This window comes from Malaclemys terrapin, chromosome 9 (assembly GCF_027887155.1).
Source record: "Malaclemys terrapin pileata isolate rMalTer1 chromosome 9, rMalTer1.hap1, whole genome shotgun sequence".
NCBI lineage: Eukaryota > Metazoa > Chordata > Testudines > Emydidae > Malaclemys > Malaclemys terrapin.
Window position 1 is genome coordinate 54,278,910 of NC_071513.1, and position 26,847 is coordinate 54,305,756.

A 26,847-nucleotide genomic window follows, 5' to 3' on the forward strand; every position below is an offset into this window, starting at 1 on the left:
TGAGGTGTCACTGGGGCCGCGTGCTGTGCCACATTCTGATTGGCCCGCTCTCTTCGCCGGGCTCTGTTTCATATCTATGGTTACCGGCGACTGAGTCTCCGCCGCTGCAGGACCCGGCCGAAGACCCCCCCCTCCCGCCAGGCGAAGTGAGCCGTGTCCCGGCCCCGTGCAGGCGCGGCGGGGAGTGAGGCCTCGCCGCCGTCATGGCCCCTCGCTCTCTCGGCCGTCTCTGCCTGCTGCTGCTCTATCTCCTCGGGGAGGCCAGCGCCGGGTGAGTGCGGCCGCGGTGGGCGGGGATTCCGGGGGAGCGGGGCCTGTGGAGGCCTAGGTCCGCTCCTCGTGAGGGGGCGCGATCCCTCAGGCCGACTCCGAGCCCCTGTCTCCGGCCCTTCAGGCAGCGACCAACCCCCACCCATCGTGGGCCTCCCCGGTCTCCGCCCACGCCCTTCCCCTTCTCCGCTCACACTCACCCCGCCCACCCCAAGCAGCGACCAACCTCCGCCCAGCTCCCCCCTCAGCCCCCGTCTATTCCGGGCCCCATTCCCCATATCCAGCCTCTGGCCATTCCCGCCCCCCACACAGCCTCCGATTATCCCGGGCCCCATTCCCTACACTCGGCCCCTGCCCACCCACCCCCAACACAGCCTCGGACAATGCCATACCCGGCCCCTGGCCATCCCCCCCAGCCTAACTTCTGATTATCCCAGCCTTTGGCCATCCCCCCACACTCAGCCCGCGACTATCCTGGGCCCCATTCCCTACACCTGGTGCCTGCCCACCTTCCCCCCCCAACATAGTCTCTGACTATCCTGGCCCCCCCAACCCTCACACACAGCCCCTGACTATCCTGGCCCTCATCTCCCCCGCCCCCCCCACACACACAGCCTCCAACTAGCCCAACCTCCCCATCCCCCACACCTGGCCCCTTCCCAGACCCCAACTATTGTGGCCCCTGTGCTCCCACACCTGGTTCCCCGTCCATTCTCTACACATAGCCCCTGACAATCCCAGCCCCCCGCTCCCACACCTGACCCCTGCCCATCCCCCATTCACAGCCTCCAACTATCCTGGTCCTCCCATCTTCCAAACTTGGCCCATGCCCATCCCCCACACACAGCCTCTGACTATCCCGTTACAGAGACACACACACACATCCCTGCGCACACAGCCCGCAGTCAGTGTCACCATCACCCCACACATACACATTGTCTTGAGTTAGTCACTGAATGTTTCTGTGCTTCAATTCCTCCTGTGTAAAAGGGTGTTAATAGCACTTATTGAAACTCTCAGGTGTGCAAGGAGGATGCATTCATTATTGTTTGAATTGCTTGGATGCTGCAGTGGTGGTGGTATCATATGAGTGATAGATGTGCTGCACATGTGGAATAGTTCTATGTGGCAGAGGCCACAACTAGATGCTTATTTTGCTCTGTATTTCTCAGGAGGGATTTCTATAAGATTCTGGGGGTGTCCCGCAGTGCATCAGTAAAAGACATTAAAAAGGCCTATCGGAAACTGGCTTTGCAGCTTCATCCGGACCGAAACCCTGACGATCCGAGAGCACAAGAAAAGTTCCAGGATCTGGGTGCCGCCTATGAGGTCAGTGAGTTAATCAGGTATCTGCTCCCAGTACTAACACAAACATGGTTTTCTTGTATTGTTGGCATCTCTGCCCATCTCATCATTTTGGTGAGGGTTGAACAAGTTCTCTCTCCCAGTGACGTCCTTGGAGCTGGCATTAATCAGGAGGAGTCAGCAATGATTACATTGCACTGTTGGTAATGAATCGCTGCAACAAAAGTGAAAAATCGGACAGGTTTATTGACCACAAACTGCAGTGGAGGTGATAGCGAAAAATCATAAAGAGTCTGGTGTGTGTTAACCTGATTGCTGTCACTCTAAGGTTTCTAGCAGTGGTCACAGGCCAATTTTTGGATTCCAATTTTCTAATTTTCAGAGTTAAATTATCCTCTCTTGCATGTTGTGGGAAAGAGGGAATGTTTCCTTTGATGGAGTTTGAAGATTCCTGTATAGGGATCTGAACATCTTGTTTCATTTTGCAGGAGATATTGCAGTAGTTGGCTTTCTGGGACCAAAGGCAGCTTGATTGCTGTGGATGCTCAGGATGTATGAGGACAGTGGTGGCTAAATTTTCTTCTCTGGAAAACAATAGCTTATTCTTTCAAAGCACCAAAACTGTATTGTAAAGTTCTCTCGCTGGGGAAGGGAAGCTAGTGCATGATTAATAAAATGGACATCTTGATGCATTCTTTTGGAATCTTCAGACAGGATATGCTATTCTGGGATTTCATAGTTGTACCTGAAATAGATCATTTAAAATTACACCTCTACCCCGATATAACGCTGTCCTTGGGAGCCAAAAAATCTTACCGCGTTATAGGTGAAACTTGCTTTGATCCACCGGAGTGCGTAGCCCTGCTCCCCTGGAGCACTGCTTTACCGAATTCGTGTTATATCGGGTCGCATTATATCGGTAGAGGTGTATTTGTAGTTCCTCGGCCCTCTCCCATCCCTAGCATTTGTTCCTAGGCTAGTAGGATATAGGTTTGAAATTTGATACCTGGTTGTCCTTAAGTCTGGAGCTGAAGCATACTTCTAAGTCTTCAGACCTGCCAGTGTGTAATGGAAATTGTCAGAATATGTGACAAATGACCAAATCCTGTGATACCTGGCTTTTGTTATCTGTTGCTTATGGCACAATGTTTTCAGTCTTAAACTGGTTTAAGGGTGTTCTCACTATGTGAGTTAATTGACTTAAGAAATTTAAAGAGAACATTAAGAGATTATTTGATTGTGGTGTGTGTGTATATATATGTATGTGTATATATATATATGTATAAAAATACCTACTTGGGGAGAAGATCTGTTTCACTAATCTGGGAGACAAAGGTATTGACAAAATCCCTTGGCTGAAAACTAAAATTAGATTAACTCGGGTTAGATATAGAATCAAACTAATGGTGAAGGCAAGATGTTTCAGTGGTTAATTATCAACAAATATGGTGCTTTATCACTTAAAACCTTTACATTGACTGAATGCCTTTCTAAAAATATGCTACACTTCAGCCACAAAATATGGGCTTGATTCAGGCTTAATTACTGGCTGAAATTCTGTGCCCTGTGCTACACGGGAGGTCAGACAAGATGATTGTAATGGTCCCTTCTGGCTTTCACATCTATTAAACCCATTTAGCAATCTGTATTTAATTCACGGAGTGAGAGAACATCCTTAAAAATTATTGTCTGGCACTTATGGTGCGACAACACAGGTAGTCCTCTTTTTGGCTGTTGGTGGCCCAGGAGAAGGGAATGAAGTGGGGGGCGGGGCTGCCCAGGCCACTGAAGAGTTTAGTAAAGGGCTAGCTGCCTGGGTTTTTTGTGGAATGCCAGGGAGAAGGAGAGGTGGGCCCTGCCATCCCAAATTCACTTCATGCAACTTTCACATTCGTACTACCCTCCATGTTTAATATTGGACACACCTCAAATTAATGCAGGCTGGACCCTCATATCTTAGGTGACTATCCAGAGACTATCCAGCTGCTGTCCTTCCTCTTCCTCCTGTGCTCTTGTGATTGGTGCTGTTTCTCTGTCCCTTTCCATTCAAGCCTCAAGGGAGCAGAGAGAGGTCCCTGAGGAGGAACTGACAGTAATTTTCAGGTAGAGGAGGAGTGAGCAGCTGTCCTGGGCCAGCAGATTATTTAGGTGTAAGAATCTATTTATTTGGGGTATGTATGTCTGTAAAACTTCTGGAGTAGACACTTTGCTGGAGAACAGATACGGATCACACTTATGCTTCTGCAGTGGTGGCCCTAATGCTGTGCAACTGACTAAGATCTGCAGTTGTAGCCATTGCACATCTGGTGCTTTCCTCACTGTAGAAGCACTGTTGCACAGGTACATAGTTGTGAGTGCATGAAAGGAGATGATGTAACTTTTGGTCAGATAATACAGGGAAGTTTTCTACTGGTCTTGCTGAGTTTGGAACTCTTTTTAAAGCAAACTATTTACTCACTTTGAATGGAAATCCTTAAATTATCCTGGGAAGTGGGGGGTTTTCTGTCTCTCTTGCAAACAGGAAGTAGTGAAATTCAGCACTTCTTCTATGTGAAAAATATTTACCTGTTTTCTTTCCAACATAAAGTTCCAGATCTCTGAAAACTTATGCACATGCTTAGCTTTACATTCATGACTAGTCCAATTTAAAATCAATGGGACTACTAGCATGTGTAAGGCTTTGCAGGATGTGGGTCCTGACACTTTTGACGCCACTTTGTACTGTTCATTTTATTGTTTTCCCTCTTTCTGTGCATCTCTGCACAATAGCTTTAAAAAAAAATGGGAAAAGTGTGATTGTAAAATCACAAAAATCAGCAGGGAGACTTGGGCACATGTAGTCTTTGAAACATTAATTTATTTTTTAAGTTGACTAGATTTCAAGTTAACCATATCTCTTTAAGGTACCGTGGTGACACAACTAAACCCATTAAGGGAACATAAAAATTCAGGTTCCATCACCAGTATTGACTCTTACATGTCCATTGTGTTCTTAAATATTTTTGCAGAACTAAAATTAGAAAATGTTGTATGTGCAATGCAGCAGATTTAATGTTGCTGTTGAGCTCTTAGTTCTTGCACTTCCTGAGTGTGCAATCTTAGTATTGCATCAATGCAGTGTTTCTTGTGGGTGTTTCCAAAAGGTGATGTGGGGACATCTGAATGGTATACACAATTTACAAACTCGCTCGCATCGGACCTTGTTGTAAGTGCCTTCAACCAAGCAGAGTATACTTATTAGCTGTGCATGTATGCACAGCCCATCTTCCCTCACTGTACATGTAGAATAAGGGCCATTTGAAAATCTACTATTTAATTAAAATGAAATCACACAAAGCAGTAGCCCTCATTGAGAAGTATGGCCTTGCCATGTTTCATATACCAGCCATTCTTACTATAGCGATGTCTTAAAAAAATAAAATTGTAGGAAAGGTATGGTTCTTGCCTCCTCCCCTTAATTTAAAACAGCTTAACCAGTAGTGTTCCAACTTTACAAACTACTTCAGCTCTGGGCAGACCAAGCATGGAACACTCCAGTCCGTAAGGTTTCTATTTTGGAAAGTATCAGAGGGGTAGCCGTATTAGTCTGTATCCACAAAAATGATCCCTCACTCTCACAGACCTTGGGAGGTAGGCCCAGTCCTCGCTTACAGACAGCCCCACAACCTGAAGCAAATACTCACCAGCAACTACACACCACACAACAGAAACATTAACCCAGGAACCAATCCCTGTAACAAACCCCGTTGCCTACTCTGTCCCCATATCTATTCTAGCAACACCATCAGAGGACCCAACCACATAAGCCACACCATCAGGGGCTCATTCAGCAGGGGCACATCTACTAATGTGATATATGCCATCATGTGCTAGCAATGCCATGTACATTGGCCAAACCGGACAATCTCTACTGCGATAGACCCAGGCCAATTGGGTATAGCAGAAGGCAGATATACTGGCCACTGGATTAATAGTTTTCTGTTCACTGACTGACCAGAGCAGGGGCTGTTCCAGGCTAATGAGAACATCTGGCTCCAATTAACCTGCAAAGAGTCAGTTGAGGCCATTAAGCTAATGTGACCACCTGACTCTAATTAAGGCCCTGCTGATACTATAAAAAGGGCTCACTCCAGTCTGGCAGAGGAGAGCCAGGGAGCCAGAGGAGAGGAAGTGCGGCTGAAGGACTGGTTAATGAAGACACCCTCAAGTTATTGATAAGGGAGCCCTAAGGTAAGGGTGAAGAAGGGAGAAGCAGGAGAGCTGTGGGGAAGTGGCCCAGGGAAATGTAGCAACTCTGGCAGTGAAAGGTTGGCTGCCAACAGCTGCTACCATTAGGGTCCCTGGGCCGGAACCTGGAGTAGAGGGCGGGCCCAGGTTCCTCCCAACCCACCACTACAGGAACACCTCCTGGGAGGGGAAGTCAGGCCCCTGTCAGGACAGGAGGCTAAACTGTTCTAAAACAAGCCCTAGGGACAACAGAGACTGTGGGAATTCTCTCACCAACCTCCTTGCTGGCTTATGATGAAAAGGACTCAGTAGACTGTACCCTGGCCCTAGAGAGAGAAGGGCTCACAGAGAGCCACTGAGGCTAGCATATACCGCCTAGAAGCGCAGGACCCACGAGGACAAGGTCAGAGCTCTGCCATGCTACGTAAAAGAATAAATGGACGCAAATCCAACATCAGGAATGGTAACATACAAAAGCCAGTAGGAGAACACTTCAATCACCTGGACATTCAATAACAGATTTAAACTTCATCCTTCAACAAAAAAACCTTCAGAAACAGACTTCAAAGAGAAACTGTGGAGCTACAATTCATTTGCAAACTTAACACCATTAATTTGGGCTTGAATAGGGACTGGGAGTGGCTGGCTCACTACAAAAACAATTTTCCTTCTCTTGGTATTGACACCTCATCAATGATTGGTAGTGGACCACATCCAGCCTGACTGAATTGGCCTTGTCAACACTGGTTCTCCACTTGTACACTCCCTTCTCTTCATGTGCCGGTATATTTATGCCTGTATCGGTAATTTTCACTCAATGCATCTGAAGAAGTGGGTTTTTTACCCACGAAAGCTTATGCCCAGATAAATTTGTTAGTCTTTAAGGTGCCACTGGACTCCTCGTTACTTTGGAAAGTTATGAACGTGCTCCAACAGGTGTAGTAAAGATTTATTTGTTTAACAGCCCAGCTATAGCTATTGTTGCTGGTAATTGTCCTAATACCAAGATAAATTAGCAATCAAAAGCTACATTTAGTGGCAGTTAAGGTTGCATCAGGGTGTATGCTACCCCCTTGAAACCTGAAAAGCATGGAAATATGAAGTTAAGAGGAAATACTGGTGCCTTCCTTTCCAACTTTATATTGAGTATAACACTGTCAATAACGCACTCCAGTACTCAGCGTTTGCTTCCATCTCCAACAGATACCCAAAAGCTGTATGTATCCCAGCTTCGTCAAAGCCCCCCTCTGATGCAAAACTTCAACAGCCACCTCACATGCTTTTGGATCAACGGATTAGTACATCTGATTGTCACACATTCCATGAATTTGGGAAGTTATTCCGCCTTAATATGGCTGAGGTTGCTGCTCTCATACTCTCTCTTCCTTCCCCTCCCTCGCCCCATGTTGTCCCAGAAGTGAGTGCCAATGTTTGTGCCGCAGCAGATTTATCATCCTATTTGTTGGGTTCACATTGGTGCTCAAACTTGAGATTTTGGCTAAAGATTATAAAATGTTCTCTAGACAAATGCTCCTTCTGTATGACTGATATTGGAGCAGGAGGAGCAGCAGTGTAGTTTACAAAGAAGGGTGACACACTTCTGTGAAAGACTGCCAAAAGGGCTGTATTTTTCTACTCTTATTGTTCTATCAATTCGTTTTCCATTGGACCACCATGAAAAATTTGAAATAGTGTTGAATTGTATTGTGTCTTGGCTTTGCTGTTTCAGTTAGATGAATACAAAATAAAGGTTTATAGCTCTCTTGTTAAGCTGAAAACTTTTGACTTAATGGTAATTATGGAGTCATGACCAGCACCATCATAATAGTCTTCTCTCGATGTCACTTGTTCCTCATTTAGGAATAACGGCAGGGTTAATTTCAAAATTTGTCTAAATAACCTAGTTCACTTACGCACTAGTGTTTATTGTCCCACATCCTCTGCCCTTCCAGGTGCTCTCAGATGAGGAGAAGAGAAAACAGTACGATACATATGGCGAGGAGGGATTGAAGGATGGTCACCAGGGTTCCCATGGAGACATCTTCTCACAGTAAGCTTTCATCTAGGCAAACTACTCTGCAGGCAGGAAAGACTAATTTTGTCCATAATATAAAGACACCAATACTACTTCACGGACTCCAGCACCGACCAAATGCTTTGTTAGTAGTAGCCTCAATCTCCTCATTTTTTCCTGGTCAAAGATAAATGAATCAGCACTGTGTATTCAACACTCCTATCCTAGCTGCTGCTTTCACGTACATGCCACCCCTTCTTCCACTGAGTAATGGGCATGAAGACCATGTTTGTTCTCTCTCCCCCACAAACCAGCATTGTTCACTTGGCAGATTTGCTAGTGTGAGTGATGTATAATAGATTGTAATTGCATTAAATATGCAGAATCTTTCTTGCATCCTCTGGGATGTGACTGGTGTTTATTACACTGCCACAGATAATGGTTTTGGGGTTGTTGTGGGTTTTTTTTAAGGAAAACCATACAGCATCTTTTCCTGTTTTTTACTGGTTTAAATACAGTAAAATCTGACCTCTTCATTCACTAGCACTTCAAACAGCACCTCTTGCTTCAGGGTAAACCTGGGGATTATTCATTTATGATAGAGATATCTTTGCTACAGTTGTCCTTTAGGGTGTCAGTATCTGCTGGTGTGGTCTGCTTGGAGGATGAGAGCAGCCCCTATTGACTAGTTTGACTGAATAAAAAGAAAGGCCATGCTTGGTTTCTGTCTCTTCCTCCACTAAACACTCTGTCTGCTAGGGCTGGATTCCCCTGAAGCCAGTTGATGCATTCTTGAAGAAGACCCCTCAGTGTCCACCCTCCAATAGTGTCCTTGTCTGAACATTGGTACTGCACAGAAGGATATCCCAGTGGTTATGGTTTTAGCCTAGGATTTAGGAGACCTGGGTTCAATTTCCTAATTCACCACAGGCTTCCTTTGTGAGGATGCAAGTCACTTAGTCTCTCAGGGCTTCAGTCCCCATCTGTAAATGAGATTAATAGCACTTCCTGCTTCACAGGAGATAAATATGTTAGACTGTGAAGAACTCAGATACTACAGTTATCGGGGTCATATAAGCACCTTAGATGTGGTCCCAAAAATTTATTCTTAGCTGTGATGACTTTAAATAAGGAAATCTCTCCCAAAATATCTGATTTGTTTGTTTTTGAAAGCATGCAACTTGTATTTGAAGGAGTATCCGCTAAGAATAGGCATTTGGTTTGACAATGTTCAATTTGCTGTACAATACATCTTGTATGGTGGTGAGAAGAGGCTTCAAGGAAGCCTATTGCTGCATTCGATCTCTGTGTTCTAACAGAGATCCTGTTTATGAAGCCACATAGCTGGAGTGAACTTAAACTTCTTCCTGAACTAATGAACGTCCATTACTCTGTAGCTTCTTTGGGGACTTTGGTTTCATGTTTGGAGGAAGTCCTCGTCAGCAAGACAGGAATATTCCACGAGGAAGTGACATCATTGTAGACCTGGAAGTTACACTGGAGGAAGTGTATTCAGGAAACTTTGTGGAAGTAAGTATAACAGTCTATTTCTAGGAGCCTCGCCGTTGAACCCTTGAGCTTGCTGATGACTGCTGGCCTAACTGTTGGTGAATAGTGCATTCTTAGAAAGAAATGGAAATGGGTTACTTCCCAACAGTGTGTCTGAGGAGGGGTGAGGTACAAAACAGACATGGGTGAGAGGCAATGCTGGAATTTCTTATGCTCTACATCAGGGGTCTCAAACAAGTGGGGCTCTTGCGTGTGGCCCGCAAAGCTCCCCGTGCGCCCCCCCACCCCTCTGCCTACCCGCGGGATTGCCCCCTGTGGCATTGCCAGCCCCGCGCCGCTCTCTGAAGCAGCTGGCAGCACACCCCTTTGGGCCGGGGGAGGAGGGGGAAGGAGGCAGAGGGCTCCTGCATTGCCTCCTTCCAGGCACCTCCCCCCGCATTTCCCATTGGCCGGGAACAGGGAACCGCGGCCAATGGGAGCTTTGTGGGAGGTACCTAGAGGAGCGGCAAGAGCAGCGCACGCACAGAACCCTGAGCCCACCCTCTTCCCCAGGGGCTGCAGGGACATGGTTCCAGCTGCTTCCTGGAATGGAGCGGCACGGGGCCAGGGCAGGCAGGCATGCTGCTGCCACCCCGGAGCCGCTCTAGGTAAGCGGCGCCGGGCTGGAGCTCGCACCCTGAACCCCTCCTGCACTCCAACCCTCTGCCTTGAGCCCCCTGCCACATCCCACACCCCTCCTGCACTCCCTGCCCTGAGCCACATGTCGCACCCCTCACTCTCTTGCACCCCACCCACCAACTCCCTGCCCTGAGCCCCCTGCTGCACCCTGCACACCACCTGCACCTCAACTTCCTGCCCTGAGCCCCCGCCACACCCTGCATCCTTTCTGCACCCCCTGGGGGCAGCATTGGTGTGGAGACTGCGGGGAAGGAGTTGGAATGGGGCAGGGAAGAGGTGGGGCATGAGCGGGGCCTAATGAAAGGGGTGGAGTGGGGGCGGGGCCAGAGGCAATGACGGGGGGTGTCAGTGATGTGGCTCTCGGTTCAATGCACTAGTCCTCATGTGGCCCTCATGGTCATTTGAGTTTGAGACCCCTGCTCTACATCCTCCTGTTGCTGCCAAGTACCTGGTACCGTTCTGGGAACCAAAAGCACTGTGGAGAAAAGGATGTTCTCAGGTAGGTCACTTTGAAACCCAATGGAAAGCTGCAGCAAAGAGTTGAAACATTAAACAAGATGTAAGCTTATTTAGTCTCTTGAAGTCAGGTCCTCTCATATCAAACCCTGCCACTTTCAGCAAAGTAGTTGCCACCATATTAATCTAACTTAATTTTTACATGGCCAAGCATCTCTGTCACAACAGACGTCTAACACTCTGTGTTTAGCAAATATACGTTTTTTTTCATTTAACTAGTTATGTCTCTGATGTTGGCAATCCCCAGTACTGAATTAAATGCAAAAAAGCTGTATTAATCGAGCATTATAGTTGAGGGTTCAAGTGTGTAAATCAGGCAACTGAAAATTATGGTTCCCAAAGCAATTAACCATTAACTTAAAGGGTGTATGTGTCTATACTGCAGTCAGGTATGATTGCAGCACATGTAGATGTACCCAAGCTAGCCATTGAAGTATGCCGTGGGTGGGCATGGCTATCTTCACTGCTAATGTTACTTGAGCTACCTTTGATCTACCTAGATTACACATGCTGTGATCACATCTTCCAGCTGCAGTGTAGATATACCCAGTGTGTGTGAACAGCAATATACAATATTATATATGCACTGTATACCTTAATATATAAACTATGACCAAATTGTGGTAGATTTAGGAACTATAACTTTAATTTCCTGAATCTCAACATTGTATTAACAGTTTTCATGTTTCATTTCCTCGGGTTCTTCAGTATAAAACATTATTTGATTTCCCATCCAAATAATATGGAAATGGACACACATGCACATCAGAAGTATTTGCATGTGGATATAGAAATCCTGCTAGACCTTGAACCCAGTAAAAAACAGGTATAAAGACATGTTTTGAAATAAAGCCAGGTGCTTAGCACTATGGTATACCCCTCTTAAAAAGAAGAATCATCATGTACTGCACTTGCACAGCTTGCAGTCTTCAAGTGTTGACTTCAGTGACAAGTGCCTCAGCCAGATTTAAATCTTTAAAATAAGCTTGTTCAGAGATGTGAAGGGGGGGGTGGGGGGTTCTAAAAGTATCTTTGGAGAAAAAACTCTTTCCTAGTCACGGTAAAAGGAATGGAATTTTAGCCAGCTTCCCAAAATAATTCATCAAAGGCATCAGATGTTTCAGCCTAATGTTACCTTTTTTTATTTAGAAAGGCAGATAAGCATTGGGAAGTAGGCTTAAAAGGAACATGACTATAACAGTGACACAGTGGGTTCTCAGGTAATGAACTGAAGACTGTATTTAGGAAGGCATTTCCAAGATCAAAGGCAATTATTGTTTTGGGTGCAGCACAGATATCTTGGAGCTTGTTGTCTAGAATATGTTTCTTGAAGGAACTCTTCTATTTGCAAAGCCTCGAGATCATTATACAGTGTGACTGGTTGATACGAAACTGCTGGATGTGTTTCTTGCAGGTTGTTAGGAACAAGCCAGTAGCCAGGCAGGCTCCTGGCAAACGGAAATGCAACTGCCGGCAGGAGATGAGGACTACCCAGCTAGGCCCTGGGCGTTTCCAGATGACTCAAGAAGTTGTCTGTGATGAGTGTCCCAATGTCAAGTGAGTGTTGTGTTTCTGCCTTGTACTGCGATATGGATAGCTAATCACAACTGGCCACTAGATGGGGGAAGGACATGCATGTGTGACCAGTATGACCCATGTGGCGGGGTGGCTTATTGGGAAAGAGCAGCTGGTTTTATCATATACTTTGCAGTTGTGGCAGAAATGAGAAGCTGGATTAGGTGAAAGGTTTTTTAATTTGCATTTTTAGTCCACTCTCCTTGACTTTACACCCATCTAAAGAGGTGATTCTGCACTGCTATGAAAGGGGCTAAAGTAAAACAGGAGTACAGTTCCCCATTGGGATATGTGAAGGTGGGGACTGTTGCAGTGGTGTACATGGGATCTTGGGATGGTTTCAGTAGCTTAGCTCTTTGCTGTCTATAATGGTTGAGCAGTGGAGACAGAGCAAGAGACACCTTTTGCCCTCCACTCTGGGTAGTGTGCAGTAAATGATACAAGCAGCAGGAGAAAAGCAGCAGTCCACTGTGGGAGTAGCCTGTGCTAGTCCAATAAAATGAGTAAAACCTGCCTTCTTGCTGAGCAAGGCATCCACTCTTCTACTTTTGTTTCTCTTTATCTCCCCAGGCTTGTGAATGAAGAGCGAACACTAGAGGTAGAGATAGAGCCAGGCGTGAGGGATGGCATGGAGTACCCCTTCATCGGGGAAGGTATGGCACTACCACCATAAAGATCAGCTTTGGTAACACTAGAATGATTATGATGAGGGCAGCATTAAGGAATCTCAGTGCTTGCTGTGGGACATTGTTTTGAACTTGCCCCTTTTTAAGCAGTTGGTTTGTCCTATGCATTCTCTCAATCTAGAGACTGCATCCTACAGTCAATTTTAGTAATGCCCTGCTTGTTCAGATCTGACAGAGTGAAAGCAGGAAGCCGAAAGGGAAAACAGAGCAGAATGCTAAATCCTACATCACTGTACCCTATGCCTGAGCTCACCCTTGACGTTCCATGGGGGCTGAAAAGTACATGCTTCAGAAACAGACCCAGTTTCTGCCTTGAACCTGCTTTGTCAGCAAGTCTCCATTATGCAAAAATTCTTCTTCTAGCCATTTAACAGAATTAACTAGTATCATGACTTCATGTCCCAATAAACCCTTGGTTGCCTTTAGTCATCAATCTGAGTTGTAGTGCTCCACAGTATCTCAACTATAGCTGTGTAGGTTTTGGATAATCCACATTGTCACAGTTCATGGCAGCGGCTCCTGTGTTCCTCCAGTGTGGTCCCTCAACAGCACCCGCTTAGAGGTTTCCAGCTTCTCAAAAGTCATCTCTCTAGGGCAGAGGCCCGCATCTCACTCCCTCCTGACGGAGGGATCTTCAAGGCTGCACAGTTCCCAGTCTACGCTGTGATGTCCACCGCAAGCCAGACTGCCCAAAAGACCAGCGTCTGCGCTTTGCTTTCTCTCCAGAGGTTATGACTAGTCTGTTCCCCACAGTAATGAGCTACCACACAGCAATTTCTAAGCAAGCACATTTATTGTTCAGGTGAAAGTATTACAGAGAAAACATTAAAACAATAAAAGAACCTACCCAGATGCTAAAAAGCTTACCAGGAGTCACCCCAGTTCCAGCCTCTGGCTCTGGTAGGTGTCAGTCCTTCAATACTCACAACTGGGTTTTCTCTGCGGTTACAAGTTCATAACTCTCAGATTCAGAACCAGAACCCAGGCTGAGTAGTTCAGCTGTCTTTGTACAGTTCAGGCCTTTGATCTCATCTCTGGGAACAGGTAATCGGCAGACAATGACCTGCTTCTCAGGGCATAGCTTCAGAAGGCTGGGTTTTCACATAACCAGAGGGGAGGAATTTGCATCAACCTCTCCCTAGGTATTCCCCAGGAAATCCACTTAACATTTATTGTCCCTCCATATCCGTTCATCTGGCACATTTTTATGGTCTCACATCTGTCTGCTCTCTCCCCCATCCCCCCCATCCACAGAGGTTACATATAATTGCAGCTGACAACCACAATAATACATAAATCATTCATTTAATACAATGGACCTCAAAGATATTTAAATTTTATTCAATAAAGTGTCCCAAGGATGTGACAGGACGTTGCCATATCGGTCGCACATACAGTCTGTAGGTGAGTCTTCTGCACTAATTTCATGCTCCAATGTTCATTGACACATGACTCCAAAAGCCTGGGGTCTTCCATCTAAGAAGTTGCATGTAGGTAGGGAGTCCGTCATAAAAATGGCATGGATTTTTTTCAGCTTAAAAGAAGAATACAAGACCAAGTGAGCTGAGTCTCTCTGATGTCCGACAAGCTGGCTAATTGCTGGTGAAGCACCAATTGATGACTTAGTGTAACACACTATTTCTAACCTACTTCCACAGGTGAACCCCATGTAGACGGGGAGCCAGGTGACTTACGCTTCCGAATAAAAGTTCTCAAGTAAGTAACCTGCCTGGCTAACCCACGTCTCTCCTGGCTACTAGACAGAAAACTTACCAGTGTCTTTTGTATCAATTTTGCAGTTCAAATGGCACCTCTGTTACCCATCAGCAGCATCAGGCGAGAGAGCCAATCCTCTAATGGTTTTGATAGAGAGCTGGAGGCAGGACTCTGCAGAGCAGAGTGTCCTATGTTAAGGGAGTTGGAATATTTTGAGATTATTGCCAGCTGTTCAGAGGATGTTTCCCTTTTGCTTTGTTTGGCCCAAAATCTAAGATTAGATGGTAGCTGCTGGATGAATCACATGGTACTTTAGCACTCCGCTCCACCTCTTGCCCTGTGAATGGAAAGGTTCTTAGTAATACACATCGCTAGAACAGGAAAAAGGAAGCTGCTGAATGAGTCATGTGGGACTGTTTGACACAGCTCTTGTGTCCCAGGTCCCTCTTTGTGCCAACTGTCAAAGGTCACAGAGGTGCATAAGGGTTACAGGGATCCCCTCATCTGTGATCTACATATTCGTTCACTAGAGAATGTAATGGAAGGTCTCTAATGAAAGCCAGTGTCGCACTGGTCATTATAACCATTGTGAGATGTATGTATGACAAATATGTGAGAAGTTAGGTATGTATGAGACAGTGCGGAGTGCAATCCAGACCAGTGAGGGGTTGTGTCACCACTTGCCCTGCAACCCTGGCTGCCTTACAGTGCTTTACCACTGTAGCTCCCAGCCTGGGATGCTCACAAGCAGCTACCTGCATGCAGGTCGCACCCTGAGTTTCTATGTGCTAGACAGCCCTGGGTCAGCAGCTCTGACCCCAGCAGCCTGTCTACAGCCCCACTGTGCCTTCCAGCAGCCTTGGTTACACTTGCTTTCTCTGTTGTATGTTACATGGAGCTGTGTTCTAAGGTGTAAGTAGTAAGCAACAGTGAACTGTTCCTTTGGGATCAGCAGGCCTGGTAATTCTGTGGGTGTCCAATAGATATGGGGCTGGACACTGCAGAGGGACACTTGGAGTATGCGGGGGCTGGAGTATGCCTATCACACCTCTCCACTCCTTTCAGTTCAGAGGGCAAGATTCTTAGTAATGCATTTCCCCTAGTGCAGGAAAAGGCAGCTGAATCAGACTTATGAATGTCTTCTCCATTCTTCTGAGATTTATGTGAATTCTCCAAGCCTTTTCATAAATGGAGGGAGACAAGTAACCTAGAGGTCCCGAATAATTGATTTTTCAGTTCTGTGCCTGAATGGAAATATTAAAAAAACAAAATCTGTTCCTTTTGAACTGATTCTGAATCTTTCTCACCAAAATGAAAAATTGAAAAGGTTTGTTCAGGTTGAAATGAAACATTTCAAATGTCAAATTGAAACAACATCTTTTGACATTTTTATTCTCAGTTCTTTTTCAGCCAAAGCCATTTGTTGAATTCAACCTGAACTCATTCATTGTTTCAGTGCCATGAAAAATGCATATTTCTGTGACTTTACTATTTCCCAAAACAATTTTGCTCAACTCTAGTACTGACTTTTGCAGAAGAGGTTGGGAGAGAGGTCAATGGTTCAAGTTCCTCTGCTCTGTTCACAGGCACCCAGTCTTCGAAAGAAGAGGAGATGATTTGTATACAAACATCACTATCTCGCTGGTCGAGGCACTGATAGGCTTTGAAATTGATATTGCCCATTTAGATGGGCACAAGGTGAGGCAAGAGTTTACTTTCATGTTCTCTACAAGCAAAATTATTTCAGTAATGATTTCTCTGTGCCCCACAGGGACTTGTCCACTCCTGGTTGCAGCTGTTGGCCGTAAACAATCTTGTCTCATCCAGAGATTAAAAAAAGACCCATTTTGACTATCTGGAGTCTGCTCCAGAAGCTACAAGTGAGGACACTGTCCCTGATTAGCCTGCAGGCTAGAGGGCACGTGCTGGCATATGTTATCCTAAGCTCTGTGTCAGTGCTCTTACATGTCCTGGCACTGAATATTACTGGCTTTGTGGCAGATTCAATATTGAGCATGCCTTTCTAGTATTGCTGTAAAGGAAATTTAGGATAATAGGATACTAACACTGTTCTCAAATTTCCCTTGCTTTGTAGGTTCATGTTGCCCGGGATAAAATCACAAAACCTGGGGCCAAACTGTGGAAAAAAGGAGAAGGTCTTCCAAACTTCGATAACAACAACATCAAAGGCTCACTAATCATTACTTTTGATGTGGACTTCCCCAAAGAGCAGCTGACAGACGAACAGCGGGAAGGTTTGTGCTTTAAAAACCTACCACAACATCTCACAATTTTCTGAACAATGCTAGAGCTTTGTCATGTGATTTTAAGATAACTGCCTGCAGGGATCAGGAAGGAATTCTCTCCCCCACCACTGCATACAGCATAATATAATTGGCTAGGTGTACTATGGGCAATTTCTTCTTTCCTCTGAAGCATCTGGTTTCAGTTACTGTACTTGGAAGGCTACCAGATTAGATTAGATGAACCACTGGTCTGATATTTGTATAACATTGACAAATCTGGAGCTGCTTCAAAGCTCCCATCCAAGGGACTGATTGCACCCTTGTTGGAGATGGGTTAGAACTGGACTTAGCCCTGCACTGGCTTCACCCTTGTTAGAATGGTAGCTCAGACTTAACAGCACAGTTTCCCAGCATCTGCCTCCACTTCTCTTTGGAGTTGGGTATTGCTCTGATGTTAAGGTGGAAGCTACTCTGCTGCATCAGGAAATAGATGCTTTCTCCTCACCTCTCCTTACCCTAAGCACATAGGCCAAGCCTACACAGGAATGCTCAGGAAAGTTAAGGAAAATCCGCTAACACTATGAAATCGACGTGCATAAATTACACTGCTCTACAGCCAAAATGCTTCTGAAATAAATGTAGTCAAACTTTACTAATTCTGGGTCACTGAGAACGAAAATGATGCTTAAAATTGTTGATTGGCTCTAGTTTTCAAGATATGCTATTGGGTCAGTATATGTGACCCTTGACTTGAGAATGGCGGAGGATAAGTGAGTTATAAAGGGAAGGGATCTCAATTTAAACCAGAAATGACTAAAATACATCTTTGACTGGTTCTATGACTAAATCTATGACTGGGTTTGGACAGTACTTGCTTTTTAGGCAAAACAATGAATAATGCAATCTGAAGCTGTGTCATACATGATATGAATTGCAACATGTTATTCCTAGAAGTCCTGGATGATGCAATCATAACGAAGCTTACATCACTCTGCTGAACAAATTGCCCTATTTCAGCTCTAGAAATCATATAGTGTCGTGCTCTCTTATTTGTCAGTGTTTGATTTTGCAAAAGGACACATTTCTGTTTAGCCAAAGTGAGCAGAGATGCCTCGTACTTGTGTGAACAGTGCAGATAATTTCTGCTATGTTTCTGGTGAAGTGACTTTTGCATCACAAAAGCGCAGTATAACCACTATGGTTAAGAAAGCCTATCACCTTTATTTTGGCTGCAAAATTGGAGATCAGGACAAGAGGTGGGCCCCACACATATGCTGCAACATTTGTGCAACAAATCTTCGCCAGTGGTTGAACAGGAAAAGGAAATCTATGCCTTTTGCAGTGCCAATGATTTGGAGAGAGCCAACAGATCATACCAGCAATTGTTACTTCTGCATGGTGCCTCCAGTTGGGAAAGGTGTGTGAAAGAAGAAAAAGGGGACTGTGCATTATCCAAACATTCCATCAGCTTTACGCCCAGTACCCCACGGAGAAGGACTGCCGGTTCCTGATGCACCAGAATCATTCTCACTTGAGTCAGACGAGGAAGAGGATGAAACTTCTGGTCCTGAACCATGAGTGTCACAGGACCCACCTTTTCTCCCATCCTCCTCCTCTGAACCACCCCTCATAACACAAGGTGAACTGAATGACCTTGTCAGGGATTTGGAACTACCCAAGAGTAAGGCAGAGCTGTTGGGCTCCAGACTACAGCAGTGGAATCTCCTGGCAGGTGATGTTAGGCTTTCCATGTTCCGTGACCGTCAAAAGGATCTTGTCCCATTCTTCTTCATGGAAGGTGATCTTGTAGCCTGCAACAACATCAGTGGTGTGATGGCAGCCCTCAACATCGTTCACGATCCAGATGAGTGGAGACTGTTCATTGATTCATCAAAGACGAGTCTTAAAGCTGTTTTACTGCATAATGGCAATGTTTTGCCATCAATTCCAGTTGGTCATGCAGTCCATATGAAGGAAACCTATGACAACATGAAACAACTTTTGAGGTGCATAAACTATGACCAACATCAGTGGCAGCTTTGTGGCAATTTGAAGGTTGTTGCTCTCTTGCTTGGTCTGCAGACTGGATACACAAAGTTCTGCTGTTTTCTCTGCGAATGGGATAGTCGTGCAAGAGATTCCCACTACATCAAGAAAGATTGGCCACTCCGACAGTCATTGGAGCCTGGGAGGAAAAGTGTTCAGCATCCACCACTTGTTGAATCAAGGAAGATTTTTGTTACCACCCTTACACATCAAGCTGGGTCTGATGAAGAACTTTGTCAAGGCCATTGACAAAACACAAGCAGCTTTCAAGTACCTCCGTGGAAAATTTCCAAGGTTAAGTGAAGCTAAGATAAAGGAGGGTGTCTTTGTTGGTCCTCAGATTCGTCAACTTCTTCGAGATGATGCATTTGACCATGCACTGCGTGGCAAGGAAAAGACGTCAAGGAAAGCCTTCCAATTAGTGGCAGTAAATTTTCTCTGAAACAACAAGGCAGACAACTACAGGTTGTTGGTGGAAAACTTCCTCAAGGCATACAAAAGCCTTGGTTGCAACATGTCACTAAAGATACATTTTTTGCACTCTCATCTAGATTTTTTTTTTCCACCGAACTGCGGAGCAACGAGCACGGCGAGCGATTTCACCAGGACATTGCAACAATGGAGAAACGCTATCAGGGCAAATGGAGCCCATCAATGCTTGCAGACTATTGCTGGACAGTGACAAGAGATGCTCAGTTTAATGAATACAAGAGACAAGCCAAGAAGCGCCGAGTAGACATTGAATAGGACTAAACTATGTACGTAATAGTTTTTTGCCTTTTTGTTTCATAATAAATTTTATTTATATAACCCTTTTGCTGATTTTTAAAGTGTTACATAAACAGGACAGGTGAAATATTATCATGTAAAGCAACCATAAACACATGAAAAGACCTAGGTTTACAATTTTGATTAAAACTCTACTATCTACATAATATACATAAACAGAAAATGTAAAAACTTAAATATCTTAGAAACAGTAGCCAATCAGTTGTTTTAATTGTCATATTTGAATTCAGCACATCAAAATACATAATAAATAGCACATTTTATCTCTGAAGCAGACAACTTCTCAAAAATTGTAGACCAGTGTTCTAGCCCATTAACCCCCACCTCGTGATGCTCACACAGGAGTAAAGTGGACTTAGTTTGCTGCAACTTAATCCTCTTTAGAGGGTGAATGTCTGAGCTAAATTGAGGGTGGTGATTGGCAAGTCAGGTAGCTCTCAAAGTTGGGGGCAGGACAGAGAAGCATCATCTTTAGCCCCCACTTCTTCACAGCTTCTGAACCACTGCTAGAAGGACCTCCCCACCACCCCCTCCCCCAGCACCTATGGTAGGCGTTGCTCCTGGACTCCAGGCAGCAGCAAACAGGATCTCCTCTTCCACATATCCCTCTAGCGGGGATGATGGAAACCACGTTCTGCCACTAACGGGAAGGAATTGGATCCTGGCACAGTTGCGTATGGATGCTCAAGGAGAGACTCTTTCTTCTCCCACTTCCAAAGCAGCATAGAGGGAAGCATCTGGACTACCTTTGGGCTTGCTCAAGGCCACCATACACATTTTCTGAAGATACTGTCTGCCAGGAATCTCCCTCCTGGGTATCTGCCTCCTAGTGTGAGAATGGCAGAACTGAACCTTCCAGAGTTTGTAGAGTGGAAGCCAGCCCCTTAGTGGTGTCATGTGCCACCATCAGAGTGTAGAAATGCTGCCTTCAGAATATTCCAGTTGCTTCCTTCTTGACTAGTCAGTGGGGGAGCTCCTGACAGCTGCTGCACCAGCATCCTTTCAGTCCTGATTTTAAAAGTGTGAGGTCTCTGCCTCATGCTCTCCATCACTTTTTTGGGTGTGTGCTGCAGCTTTGGCTCTCTGTCCAGGTGTCTTGCTGTTTTCCCCAGGAGCCTTGTCTCCAGTGCATTGTTGCTTGCTCTGATCTGTGCTGGGCTTTCAGGGCCCCTCTTTCTCTTTGGCGTATATGTCAGAGGAAGAAGAAAGGCTGCTGTCAGTGTAGCAGAGCGATGTCCCTGACCAGGATTTGGGTCACAATGCGCAGGGACATGAAGAATGCTTGCAAATGTCACTCCACACTAAAAAAGCATGGGGATGGGAATTCAATCCAACCCCTCCTGGAGAGAGAGATTCTGTTGGTTTGGCACAAGGATGGTGCAAAATGCCCTGCAGAATAAATCCTGAGTCAATGAAGACTGGGTGCTGAGACTTGGTACTAGTGCACACTACGGCCTGCAACAAAGTCTTGTAGGGCAGTTCTCATCTAGAATGCATGGTACATCTCCCCCAAAGCAAAGAGATCCTCCAAGTGTCAGCCCCATCTCACGTATAGCATTTGAAGGCAGTGGCATAGCATTCCAGCCCATCTAAGGAGGTGGAGCCTTCACTAAAGAGACGAAGGCAGGAGAGGCCATTAAGTCTCCATCAAGAGCCCTGGATTTCCCTCTCCTGTATTAGTGCACTGGAAGCAGGGGGGGTGATGGTGCTTTTTGGTTACCAGTTGTCCTTGCCAACCTTGCCTGGACACTGTCCTATGCAAGGCTGCCACAGAGCACTCAGTGGCACTTCTCCTGTCCTCCAGTAAGGGTGGCTGACTGTGCAGGCTGGATCTCTCTGCTCATAGGAACTCTAGGATACTTCCCTACCACCACAGGGTCTGATTTGTTGGAGGGAACAGCACTACCAATGTTGTGTCTTTTGGGCTGGTGTCAGTGCTGCATGGTTGAGCAAGATATGTGGCGGTAGTTGTAGCGTAACTGCACTGGCTGGGGCTTCGTGTTCTCAGATGACTGACAATGGACACCACTCTGGAGAATGTCAGAAGATCAACCCATGTCTCCCCTGGGCTACTGGAGTCATTCGGGGATCGACGACATACATTGACTGTTTGAATGGCAGCTGTGCTGCCTAAATATTCAAGAAATACTTAGTCCTGTACTTTTCTGTTTATCTAGCGAGGGAAAAAATTCCTTCCTTTTCTCATTCTTGGCCACTGGCCCTGCTGTTTGTAATGTTAAGTGCACTTTCTTTTGAGGCGTCTCATGAGCTTCTTTTGCTCCAGCAGTGAGAATCCTGCCAGAGGGTCTCTCTAAAGATGGGAAAACGTTCTGCTTCTCTGATGTCCCTTTGACCAGATTCTCTGCCACCTGCCGGCCAGAGATTACTTTCTAGAGAGTTCCTATGCTTACACCTGAGCTCTATACTTATATTGCTTCTCTTTGAATTGGTTTTATTACTATTTTGGAGCTTTAATTCCCGTGCAGCTGAAGGAGCAGGCTGGACTGTTCAGAGGGGAGCAAGCAACGTGGAGCACTACACAAGGTTAAAAGTCTAAGTGAAGTAGCATTTCCGCTGCTGTCATACCAGGAAGCTGAGCTTCAGACCAGCAGAACTGTACACGCTCTTTCCTGTCTCTCCTGCTCCCACCCATGTCTTGCAGGCTAGGCCACTAAGTGGAGGAGATGTGGGTGGGTCTGTCTTTCCCTTAATACAGTGACCCAAGTAGGTGCGATATGGTGTTGCGAGTGCTAACCAGGGCATCTGACACCCCATGCCAGCCAATCAGATCCCTGCCCTCACTTTCAGACAAGACGTGGATATAGACAGGACATCAGAATACAACTTCAAAATAATCCATTGAAATAGTCTTAAACATGGCTTTACTAAGTGTGGTATCAATATTAACACATAAAGAAAACACCCAGTAAAATGCTAGACTAAGTGGATTGTTCCAGCAACACAGAAGGCCAGAGAATGTATCCTGGGCTCGACTTTTCTCCCAGGGCCAGTAGGATCTCAGGGTGGTGTGTTAAGTAGTATGTGTAGGAGAATCTTGAGCATCTCCTCTAGCTGCCTCTTTTTTGTCTCCACCCCACTCCCATCTGCTGCCTTGCTTAGTTTGTAGCAGAGGTGACTGTCTCATTGGGTCCCAGCCCTTTTGTGTTTCAGTCTATCCTGTATTGTGGGAGGATGTGTAAGAAGGTTTTAATATAACAGCATTATCCACTTAGCGCCACCTTTCCTTGTGAGAGTGCAGGATTAGCTGAAATGGACTTGTACAGCCCTTCTGTTTAACTGTCCAGTGAGATAGTTGGACTGCCAGATGTTTGTATTCCATTGCTCAGATGTGCCAGCTGGGGTGCCCAAGTGGTTTCTGTGTCAAGTCAGATATGTAAATATTGTGGGGGTCTTTCACGCTGTGTGATAACTGTTCCTTTTCTCTTGTAGGTCTCAAACAGCTGTTGAAACAAGGATCTGTGCAGAAGGTGTACAATGGACTGCAGGGATACTAACACAACAAATTGGACTTGATTGCGAATGAAAAGTGAAATCAGTGATATTTATCTGCAGTCTTCTTCTGCCCATTGTAGAACGAAAAGGAGGGAGGGTGGAGCAATGGTTCAAGCAGATTTTTGCAAATGGTGAAGGTGGTCAGATGGCTTAAGGAAAATATTTCCTTTTTCAGGGCATAACTGGTGCTGCCTATAGAGTTCCCGGTAGTGGAGCAGTGAGCAAAGCCCCTGAGCAAAGAAAATGGGGGCAGGGGAGTGTTAAACTCGGTGCAAATTGGAAATTCTGGTTTTTAAATATATTTTGATGTTACTTTTCTTGACCCTCTCAATGTATTTTCCTCGTTTCTCTTTGTGTGTCTCTCACATTGATCTTCCCCTAACATTTCCTCTCGTTCTCAGCCCCTCCCCACAGAGTCTAATGGGCCGTATTCTTTCATAACACAAAACTCCCCTGAAAGAGGTCAGTTTCTATTAGAAGTGAACTGAGTGAGGGTCTTGGGAGTGGCTATGGAGCCATCGGATGGAGTTATGGAGGTGGTGGTGAAGATGGCCTCTTCAGTCCTCTTCTGACTTTCTTAATGCCAAAAATAGTCTTTTGCCCGCAACATTCACATAAAGTTTCAAGCCAGAACTGAGTCTGGTCTTTGAAAATATCAGCTATCACCTTGCCCTTTCTTCACTTTATAGAGCTCTAAAAAAAATAACCCGTCTCTTCCTGTGACTGGTCTAGAACTCTATGTTAGGAATTCTTCCCACTCCCCCATCGCTTTGCACACACAGGCTTGGTTGGAATAGTTCGGTATCCCCTGCACTTAGTCTTCCAAGAGAACAGGAGCAGCAGGGAGCACTGTAATGAAACTGCTCAAAATTTAATGGCAATTGACTGGCTATGCATCTAAGCAGAACTGGCTCTATTGTAGCTGCAAGCACTTGGTCTCTAAAGAAGGCTCTGTCCTAATGAAAATAGGTGTGTGACCTACAAGCTGTGCTACATCTGACAGCTAATACAGGCAACAGCTCTGCACCTCTCTTCGCTGGAGAGGAGGGCTGTGCTGCTCGGCTGGGATAGGTTTCTCAGGCCCTTTCTGGTGTCCTCCGTGAGGTTGCCCATGGGGGTGTGCCATTGTGCGTTCCAGCACACTGGGAAGCCATAGCTGAAAAAGCCTTGAAGCACATCCAGCTGGAGAAACTGGCTGTGTAGTACTTCATTCCATACAGGTAAAGGGTGAGAAATGGCAACCAGCTATTCCCACCTGTGGGCAACTGCCCCCTCCTTTCCTCTGCTCTGCTGGGGCTAGTGCTGACCCTTACTTTGGGAGCATGGCAGAGACCGAGCAGCAGAGCAGACTGTACATGCACACTTTTGCAGTGCTGCTTTCCTCTCCCCTGAAAAGCCAACACCCTCCACCCCTCTCTGCACTGTAGCCCTGTGTGTGAGACTTTGGGGACTTCTTGCTAGAGGCAGAAGAGTTGGGAGAATTCAAGTTTAGTTTTCTTAAATATATCCTGAGTAGTACAAACATAAAGCATTTGGGGGAGCTCAGTGCCCGTCTCCCCTGTCCTGCTCCTTTCCAGTCCTCTCTGTGGTGTTAGACAACAGCAGAGTAAAATGCTGTTTCTCCCACCTGCCGCTCTGGGATCTGTTGCAACTAGGTTTTTCCTTGCCATCTTCCAATCATAGAGGCACCTCTGTTTTTGCTCTCTGTAGTGCAGCATTTCTCAAATGTGGCTACCAGGGGCTTTTTGTGTGGCCACAACAACCTTCTGGGCAGTGATGGGGGAGAAAGGGGGGCAAAGTATCCAGCTCTCACCCTCCCTCCCTGGTGCTCCTGGATGCGCTGCCCTGCAGTGCCTCTAGAGACAGGTGGAGCACAATGTTGCAAGACCAAGGTGAGCTCTCCGTCTACCTTGGGGGCGAGGTTCAGGCTTCAGCCCAGCAGGACTTTGGGAGCCAGGCTGTGGGACTTCAGGCACACCCTGGCTCTGTCCATTGGTCCCAGGCTCCTGCCGCTATGTGACGGGAGCCAGCCCTGGGTGCTGACCCCTGCTGCCGGCTGTGCAGCAGTGGGCTCCCAACACCAGGCTTCAGCTGCGCAGCCCCTGGCTCTGACCACACAGCAGCATGCACTGACTCCCGGCTCTGGCTGTGCAGGCTCCCCACACACCCCATCGCCCACCCCCACTGCCTTCTCTTCCTCCCCTCCCCCCACCCCCTTTTCAGGGCTTAATTTGTCCTGGGGCTTGCTGAGAAAAGTGATATTAACAAACGTACAAGTATCACTTTTCCCAGCAGACTTACTAGCTAGGTGGGAGGCTGTGATACCTGATTAGTATTAGTATCTTGTATCACAGCCTCCCAGCTAGCTACTAAATGTGCTATGAAAAGTGATATTAACGAACATACACCTATCACTTTTCACAGCATTATTTTTATTATTGAATCTGCAAAAAAGACAAACCTACGTAAATAATTACAATGATGTGGATGTGTATATGAGCATATTTATCTGGTTTTCTTAAACTTAATGAAGTATTTTAGGAAAGTGTCAGTGTGGCCACTTGCAAAAGTTGGTGGCCCCATACTGAGGGCAAGTGCACAGTATAGTGACAGATGGTGGAGCTATGCAGAGATCTGCCAACCTCACTAATTCCCCTGCGTGACCCCTCCACTGGAAGTGGCAGGCAGTTCCACTGGGCCTCTCCACACTCTGTTTCCAGGCAGGCACTTCTCCATTGTGTGCACTGATTTTTTTTTTTCTCAGTGCCCCCTGGCAGGGCCAGGGCTTCTGAGCTGCTGCAGGCTCCTGCACATGGCCTAGCTGCATAATGCCAGCACCAGTACGGGCAGCCTGGACCTGTTGGGCAGAAATTCAGCAGCAGGAGTTTTGGAAGCAGGAAGCCAGAGCTTCTTGGCTGGGTTTTCCCTGTTCTGAGTGGGGCGAAATACGGCATCCAGGAGTCTCTCTGAAAGACTGTTAAGTCAGAGAGGCAGGAAGAATTCAAGGTGCAGGACCCCAACCACTGCCCCCTTTCAAACTTCTATGGTAACCAGGGTTTGGGCATTTTGTTGGTTGGCCCAAATTGTTCCAGAAAGGTCCTTAGCCAGGCCTGGTAGTGGGTGTAATCCTGAACTCCAGCTCCCTTGACAGCAGCTCTGAAACCAAAGAGGAGTAAATAAAATACCAACCCCAAGCTGTCCAAGCCATATTTAAAAAAAAAAAAAAAATCCACATCAGACAATGGGCTCTCAACATGATCTGAGTTAATCTTCCCACAAATTTAAGTCCCCCTCTTTCATCTATCCTAGTGCCCCTCATTCCACTGGACTCAGGCAGTACAAACCTCATTTCGCTAGAAATGGTTACCCCTTTTCCTGGGGGATGGGGATGGTTGTTCATTCAAGACAGGTTTTGCCCACACTCAGGGACAGTATGTTAGACCCATTTCTGACAGATTTCACCTCGGGATTTTTCACTGTCCTACAGGGAAGCCTGTTTCCATGTGCACTTTATCTCTGCCACCAATGCTACCCACCCGCTGCAACATTGTGTTCCAGGGCACTCAATATTGCTGGAATGTTTTGCCTATGGGGTACTGCAATGCACCCACGATATTCCATGCTGCTGGGAGGAGTATGTTGGGAAAAGGAGGATTGTTGCAAAGGGGAAAGAGAGTTCAGTAGGTGGATGAGATCTTGATAGCAAGTGAAACTGAAGAAGAGCATGAAGGGTTAGTGCAGCAGTTACTGGGTTGCT

The 26,847-nt window shown here is 46.1% G+C and overlaps 1 protein-coding gene across 1 annotated transcript; it reads left to right on the forward strand.

Annotated features, from left to right (window-relative positions):
- Positions 1–94: 94 nt before the first annotated feature.
- On the forward strand, positions 95–23,421 carry DNAJB11 (DnaJ heat shock protein family (Hsp40) member B11). The gene is made up of 10 exons (XM_054039551.1): positions 95–271; positions 1,443–1,599; positions 7,755–7,852; positions 9,214–9,346; positions 11,934–12,076; positions 12,665–12,747; positions 14,439–14,496; positions 16,083–16,194; positions 16,592–16,751; positions 23,028–23,421. The coding sequence occupies exons 1-10, from the start codon at positions 204–206 to the stop codon at positions 23,090–23,092; spliced, it is 1,077 nt and encodes a 358-aa protein (XP_053895526.1). The 5' UTR covers positions 95–203; the 3' UTR covers positions 23,093–23,421.
- The last annotated feature ends 3,426 nt before the right edge of the window (positions 23,422–26,847 follow it).

Bases quoted from the DNA above. Each gene is read 5' to 3' on its own strand.
- DNAJB11 (XM_054039551.1), top strand. From the start codon at position 204: ATGGCCCCTCGCTCTCTCGGCCGTCTCTGCCTGCTGCTGCTCTATCTC. The intron at 16,195-16,591 runs GTGAGGCAAGAG...CTTGCTTTGTAG, and splicing joins CCCATTTAGATGGGCACAAG to GTTCATGTTGCCCGGGATAA. The intron at 16,752-23,027 runs GTTTGTGCTTTA...TTTCTCTTGTAG, and splicing joins GACAGACGAACAGCGGGAAG to GTCTCAAACAGCTGTTGAAA.